Below are 7,280 nucleotides of genomic sequence, written 5' to 3'. Positions count from 1 at the left end.
GCTCTGTATTAGAGAGCAGTGACCTCACTGAGGTTCAAATAGCTACTGAGCAATACCATGTACTGGGAGTTCAGAAGAACTAGGCCTGAGAAGTTACTTCTTAAAATGCCTGGAGACTGACGATCAAAGTGAACAGGCTTTCCTGTGAGGTTTCTCTGAGAACCTTCTGAGAGCATCAGCAGTATTTTGCAAGTCTCTTCTCAGCCATAAAATAAAATGTACAAGGCAGAGATGTATTATGTGATAAAGTCATTATCACACCTTAATAAGGCACCCTGAGCTGATGTTGGTAGTCACTCTTCTATTACAGTACTGAGCTCTTTATTTCAGCAAGAACTGCTGAAAGATTCAAGACCTTTGAAACCTCACAGTTCACCCTAAGGCCTCCAAGAAATAATGTCCTTCCTGCACCTAGGCCATGCTTTGATATCAAAGCCTATAAAAGATGAGGGGTGACTCCTGCTTTACAGCCACATGCGGACAAGTAAAAGACACGCAAACATCCCTACAGCTCAACACGCTGGTGGACTTCAGCCCCCTTCATGTGGTGAGCAGACACCAGCCTCTGGATGGGCCCTGGCCTTCTCCTGCTGCATCCTGGCCTCTTGGCAGCCCAGCACGGTGGGGCCACCTTCCTTGGGCACTCATGGAAGACTAAATAATTTTAAGGCCTTGCTTTGCACCCTGGAGAGCACATTTCATGTGTATGGAGCCAGCAGGTCACTAGATGGCCTCATAACCCAGGCGATCGGGCAGATCCAGGTTTCGCTTGTGTGATCTGCTCTTAACCCGGCACCTGCAGAGCTGCAGGGCTGGCAGCATCACCTCAGGCACGGCTCAGGAGCCATTTACAGAACGCAGCATGTGAAATTTGGGACACTTTGTGCCACGGGGAAGCTAGAAAAGCCTTGTTTGCTGTTCTTGTCAGAAGCTGCTTCTATTCCCCACTGGGGCCTCTTGTGTCCCTTAGCTGGATCCAGCCAGGACATCAACGAAGCAAAGGCAGCCCCTGTGGGAAGGCTTCTGTGGTGTTGTGGCACCCAACCACCCAGTGGGGAACCCAGAAATTCTCCTGGTGTGTGTGGGATCGTGGCTGGGGAAAGAGGAGCAAGATGAGGTATGAGGGTTTGATTGCATGCTGTAGTCACTGCCTGGTGAAAACATGCTTTATTGCCTAAATATATATATATTTAAAGGGAATGAAGGAAACAGAACCATTCATAAGTTGTCGGGTGCTTGTCCAGAGCAGAGCAGCTTGAGGGGAGGCCTCATGGCACCTGCAGCTCCCTCACGAGGGAAGCGGAGGGGCAGGTGCTGAGCTCTGCTCTCTGGGGACAGCGACAGGACCCGAGGGGACGGCATGGAGCTGGGACAGGGGAGGGTCAGGCTGGCGGTTAGGGAAAGGTTCTGCACCCACAGGGTGCTCGGGCACCGGGACAGGAGCGATTTAAGCCGCCCTCCCTCATGCCCCTGCTGTGACGTTTGGGGTGAAAGAGAAGCGAGGGCGCCCTCAGCGCAGCAGCCATGTTGCCGACTTGAGGGACAGCGGCTGCTCGTGTCGGCACGTATCGCGACACAGGACACCGGCAAGCCGGGAGCCGAGCCCCCCAGCGCCGAGCCCTCTCCCCGTGCTGCCGCTTTAAGGGCGGGCGGCACAGCACAGCACAGCCCAGCACGGCCCGGCCCGGCCCCGGCGCGGCGCAGCGGGGCGGAGCGGCGCAGCGCGGCGGCAGCAGGTAGGTGGCGGCCGGCAGCGCCCCGCGACAGGCCCCGGCCCCGCCTCGCCCCGCCGCGGGGGGGCGGCCCTGTCGCGGCCTTGTCGCGACTGAACCTCGGCCTGTCGGGCGCGGTAGCGTGCTGTGCATCAAATTAACGTGCAGCAATTAGCGGGGGATTACGCGGCTCGGCCTGGCCGGGGAATGTCGCGTGGGTTAATTACCCGCGGTAATCGCCTGGGCTCTGCCCAGTGGCGTTCTCAGGCGTGGAGAAGCAAAGCGTTGTCACAGGTGTTTGTAATGAAAATACTGAGCCTGCAGCCAGCGATTAAAGCCAGGGTTTGGCAAGCTGAATAGCAGGTGTTGGGTGTCAGGAAGCAGTCAGACTAAAACTAAAGCAAAGGCTGTGCTCACACAGCAGAAAACACAGGAGCTTCTGCTGAGGATGTGGACAAGGAAAGGACAAGTGAAGCCCCGAGACACAAAGTGCTATTCACCCACTGCTCAGCCTCTGCCTATGGCCCTGTTTGCTAGCAGAGGCCTCGAAAACCAGCCTTGAGCAGTCAGCAGGCACCTAAGTGTGAGCTTGCCCAGCCTGAACGCTTCATCTTCTAAAGACAGTTTTGGGGAATGTGCTGGTTCTGTTTTTCTTGCGTTAGCTCGGGTTAATCTTTTCGTTTAATTTTTTGGCTGTCGGCTTTCCCACTAACTGGTTGATTCTCATTGAATGTGTTGATAGCATTCTTCCCAGTGGGTCCTGTGACAGCTCCTTCCTTACATACCACTCCCTGCAGGCTTCAAAGGCTGTCTGGGACAGGGGCAAGACACATGTTCATGACAGTACAACAGCACGGGAACCTCTGCTCCCTAAAGCCCTGGTGGTGCTTAGCCCTGCAGTCACAGAAAAATCGCTTACATAGCGTTATTTCCCTTTCAGGAATCATCATCTGTCAATATGAAAAACAGCGTCCTGTGAGTTTGCTTCCAGCCGCCTCGTCGCCCGTCTCAGATAAGCTGTGCTCCAAGCTGTCCTAGGGAGAGATGGCCTTCCGTGGCTGGAGGCGGCTCCTGCTGGGCAGGCAGAACACCCTGGCCAGGGCTTGGAGGAGCAGGAGAGGAGCCCCTTCTCTGCGCTGGAAGCGCTGCCGCCACTGGAGCGCTGGCAGGACTTTGGACCCTGAGGTGAGGGCGTTTTTGGAGGAGAACACGGAGGTCACCAGCAGCGGGCACCTCACGCCAGAGATACGACTGCGCCTCCTCACCCCTCGCTGCAGGTTCTGGAGGGAAAAGCCTGACCTGTGGCCTTACGGGGACCCATTCTGGGCAATTTACTGGCCAGGAGGCCAAGCCCTGTCCAGGTATGCAGCACACATCGCTGAAAACACTCAGTCCAGTCTGCAGCTGGCCAGGAGGTCAGGTCTGGCTCTGGCTGTAGTGATTTATGGTGACATGTAGTTGCCTTGTATGAGAGCACATCATCCATGCTCCTCTCTGCTTATACAGGATAGAAGCAGTCTCTTCTGGTTGGCTGTGAAGTTTCAGCACCTGCTATATGTAGAGTAGCTTATAGCTCTTATGTTGAAATCTGTTGTCTTCCATGGAGCTGCATGCGTTGACCACAGGGTTGAATTTGGATCTGTGGAAGAGCTGTGCGTTTGCCATCAAAACCTTGCAGAGTGTTTAGTGCCATCACCCATTGTCACTCCTAACAGAAGGATGGCTGTTCTGTGGTGACACGTTGCTCTTGCTGCTGTTGTTGGAGACAGACAGGCAGTGGATGTATGTCTGGTCAGCTGAGAAAAGTAGGTTTGTGCTGATGCTCTTGGAGTGCTGGCTAGCCTGAGTCGATCTCTTCCTTTAGGATTTCAGCAGCCTTATTATCAAGCTTTACTGACTGCCTTCTGGTCACATCAGAAGCCATACTTTTATTTTTGCCACCTACTGTAGAAATGTGTTTGAATGTTGTTGCTATTCCTGATTCCCAGAAACTAGTTAGAGTTCTGTTCTTCTGTGAAATGAAATACCTTACTTTGAATAGCAGGAAAAAAAAAGTAATTATAACAAAGTAACTGTCAGACATTTCTTATGTAGATGAAATGGGAGGATCTGAATTGGGGCTTTGCTGTTTTTCTGGTGGGAAGTGTAAATAGGATGGCACTTTCAGCCAGGAAAAAGATGGGTTGTGCAGTTAAATTGTTGATTAGCCTGCCATTTAGACAAATTAGGATGCTTCTAAACAGTGCAAAATTGAATAAGATAAGGTAATCTCTATATCTTGTTACTATACGATTTATGTGCCCTGATATTTGGGTAGCAATACTAATGGTCTGGCGTTTCACCACTTGATTGTCGTACTGTTTATGCCCTTGTCTTGATGTATTGGGCATGTCAGAAATCAGCCGTGTAATCTGAAAAAGTAAAACAAAACCAGGAACCTGAAAACGTGCTTTTTCTTTAACCGTGCTTGTTTCACAGTTGGCGTTTCCACACCAGGAGTCTCCTGTTCCGAGCTACTCCTCTCTGTACCGTAAGATGCCTCGTTATTCCATCATGGCCATGGCATGTCCCTGCCAGGGGACGCGTGCCCTGTCACTGTGGTCATTAGGGGAAACCTGAGAAGCCCTCAGCTGGAAACACAGCACTTGCTGTGCTTGGGCCAGCCCGTGCTGTGCACGTTACTGCAGGAACATCACTGCAAATCCAAGCACAGCCTCTAGACAGAGGAAACAGGGCTTCCATGGAGGTCCCACCCTGTCCTTTGGCCTGTTTGCAAACTATCGGCTGGTCTCAGAGGAGGAGGGATTATGTGGCGGGGGGCAGTTGCCAGACTGCTGAGCCTCTCTGCACAAAGGTCTTTCCTGGGTGCCCTCATAAACAGAGAGCATTTGAAAAGTAGCAAACAACAGGGCAAAGCTGTGGTAACAGCGTGACAAAGCTGTATGTCAAACCTCACAGGAGAAGGTTATTTTCATTAAAACAAAACCAGTATCACTCACTGGTCTCATATCCCCAGCTCAAGCACCGAGCTGTGGTGGGGAGAGGGGTAACGAAGGGCAGTGGTACTTGATTTTTCCATCAGCAGAGGCAAATAAGGAGTTCTGTACCACAAGGCATATGTGGGACAAGCATCCTTTAAGATACCACGCTTCATTACCTGTATGAAGTAAACTCTTGTGCAGCATAATGCAAACCCGAGTAACCTGCATAACGTGTATTGCACTAACAGCCTTCCTTTTAAATCCAGGTACATTCTAGATAATCCACGCGTTGTTAAAGGGCGATCAGTTTTGGATCTTGGAAGTGGATGTGGAGCAACAGCGATAGCTGCTGTGATGAGTGGTGCATCCCAAGTCCTTGCTAATGACATCGACCCTAGTAAGGCTTTCTTTTCCCATCTCTCTGTAAAGACCTTTATTGTTTTTATTAAAGCATGTTTAACACTGACTTTTCTTTGATTCACTTGGCAGAAATTCAGTTTCCAAACAGAGTTCTGTGAGCGCTAGAAAGATGAATGGATTTTGCCAGTGTTAGAAGCTGGGTTGCACCAAGTGTCTGCATAGCAGTGAACAAAGTCTCTGTCAAACATGTGCTAATACACCATCACAGCTGTTTTGGAAGAGAATCCCAAGTGTAGGTGGCAAGCTGGTTTCTCTATAGGACCATAGCATTTTTCCTGCAGTTTCATGTTAGGGCCTGAACTTTGCCTTTCTTTCCCTCCAGGTTTTGTTTTCCCTTAACTGACTTGTGAATGCAGTTTGTTCATAGCTTGATTACTCATTGATTAAGGGAGGAAGTATATTCGTAGGTTGAGACAAGAGGGCTATTCTACATGTAGTTTGATCCCTGGACTGCCCTTGGTTTCCAGTATGGATAGTACTTCCCTAGGTTGTAGTGTGGTGATAAAATTCCATCACTTCGTGCTAGATTTTGACCCATAATGAAAGCTGTGGAAGTCCTTTGATTGGATAAACAAAAATATTTAAGAGATTAAATTGAAAAACGCATCAACAAAATTTGCAAGGGGCCTGAATGGCAGAATCCTAAAACTTTTTTTTACTCTGTGACTTTTCTTCAGTTGCAGGCATGGCAATGAGGTTGAACTGTGAACTGAATCACCTGGATCCCTTCCCCATCGCCATTAAGAATATCATTAACTCGGACGCTGGCAAGTGGGACCTCATTGTTCTGGGCGATATGTTTTATGACGAACAACTTGCTGACGGTCTCCATCGCTGGCTGAGGAAGTGCATCAGGATGCATCAAACTGAAGTGCTGATTGGCGACCCTGGCAGGTATCAGTTTTTAAGCCACAGCATTCACAACCAGCTCCACAAAGTGATAGAATATTCCCTTCCTGAGTATACCAGACAGGAAAACCATGGATTAACATCAAGTATCGTCTGGAGTTATCAGCCCTCATCAAATAGCTTAGAAAGCTGTTAAAGCTGGTTTCCTAATCAACGTTGTCTCACTTGGGTGGCTTTTTTTTTTTTTGTAAGTATATAAAACAGAAATGGAAACTAAACATGGAACATACCTGTTAATACTAAGTAGGTTACTGTTCCTTCACTGTAGTGATTTCAGTCATGTTCACTGAGACTTTGGATCTATATGAGGTAACAGCTACATGCAAACTTTTTTCAGTGAGACCTGCTGAAGTGCAAATCCAAAGAGATTGCACTTCAGAGTTTGCATGCTTGATGTTTTTTGTCTAATTCATGTGGTAATTTCACTCCTTGACACTACTGTGAAATGTTTTAGGTGTTCAGTATACCACTGTGGGGAGAGAGGAAGATGGCAGCTGAAAGATTACTGCACTGCTTTAACACACTTTACAGAAAAATTGATTGTTGTCCTTTGTATAACTCTCTGCTAGACTATTAGCTTACAGTATACTCAATTCTAAGTGCCTTGCTCTGTTTCTGGATATCTCTTCTGAATGTCCAAGTAACTAATTTGTGTCTCCCCCTTCCTTCTAAAATAAATCTATTCTTCCTTGAAGCTGTTGGAGTGGTTATTTAGGAGCCTAAAACATGTTTCTTGACTTGTAGCCACAGTAAAAGTTCTAAATACCTGACGTGATTATATAGCCATAGGATACATGTTCTCCTTTAGAGAGAACATTCAAATGGCTACATTCCCTAACTTTGCAAGGGTAAAAAAAAAAAAAAAGACAACTTATCATGAGGGGAAAAGGATGGGGGTTGAAGTTGTCTTTCCTTCTGCCATTTTTCTGAACAGAACCACAGAATGCTGGAGGTTGGAAGAGACCTCTGGAGGCTGTCTGGTCCAACCCCCTTCTCAAGCAGGGACACCTAGAGGCTGTGAGAGACTCTAAGTTTAGCAACGTGAAGCAAAAACCAGTGTTTTCAGAGCAGCCTTGCAGAATCTATAATTTTTAGCAGTTTACTACTTAATAAGCAGTGATGGGGAACTAAAAACCAAAGAATGGAACACAATGCCCCTACAACTATCCAAATACCAGATGACAAGGGTTAAAGCTTTTAACTAAAGAAGTAAGTAGCACTCACTCATAAAACCAATGTTTATAAAATAGGAAGTTAA

General features: G+C 48.2%; 1 protein-coding gene across 4 annotated transcripts; it reads left to right on the top strand.

Annotated features, from left to right (window-relative positions):
- The first annotated feature begins 814 nt into the window (after positions 1 to 814).
- Positions 815 to 6,716, top strand: ETFBKMT (electron transfer flavoprotein subunit beta lysine methyltransferase). 4 transcript variants are annotated; one of them, XM_021279197.4, is made up of 4 exons: positions 815 to 1,117; positions 2,653 to 3,073; positions 4,960 to 5,090; positions 5,791 to 6,716. In XM_021279197.4, exons 2-4 carry the CDS (start codon positions 2,757 to 2,759, stop codon positions 6,156 to 6,158), a joined length of 816 nt encoding a protein of 271 aa, XP_021134872.1. In that variant the 5' UTR covers positions 815 to 1,117; positions 2,653 to 2,756; the 3' UTR covers positions 6,159 to 6,716. The 4 variants fall into 4 exon arrangements, with proteins under 4 accessions (XP_021134872.1, XP_027326398.1, XP_012964737.1 ...); XM_027470597.3 differs by lacking the exon at positions 815 to 1,117 and adding an exon at positions 1,429 to 1,736; XM_013109283.5 differs by lacking the exon at positions 815 to 1,117 and adding an exon at positions 1,745 to 2,006.
- The last annotated feature ends 564 nt before the right edge of the window (positions 6,717 to 7,280 follow it).

This window comes from Anas platyrhynchos, chromosome 1 (assembly GCF_047663525.1).
Source record: "Anas platyrhynchos isolate ZD024472 breed Pekin duck chromosome 1, IASCAAS_PekinDuck_T2T, whole genome shotgun sequence".
NCBI lineage: Eukaryota > Metazoa > Chordata > Aves > Anseriformes > Anatidae > Anas > Anas platyrhynchos.
The sequence above is the reverse complement of the archived record's forward strand: the minus strand, read 5'-3'. Positions and strand labels throughout refer to the sequence as shown.

What these genes read in the sequence shown, in the direction of transcription:
- ETFBKMT (XM_021279197.4), top strand. Translation starts at nt 2,757, where the DNA reads ATGGCCTTCCGTGGCTGGAGGCGGCTCCTGCTGGGCAGGCAGAACACC. An exon ending in GGAGGCCAAGCCCTGTCCAG is followed by an intron (nt 3,074 to 4,959) that starts GTATGCAGCACA and finishes TTTTAAATCCAG; the next exon opens with GTACATTCTAGATAATCCAC. An exon ending in TGCTAATGACATCGACCCTA is followed by an intron (nt 5,091 to 5,790) that starts GTAAGGCTTTCT and finishes ACTTTTCTTCAG; the next exon opens with TTGCAGGCATGGCAATGAGG.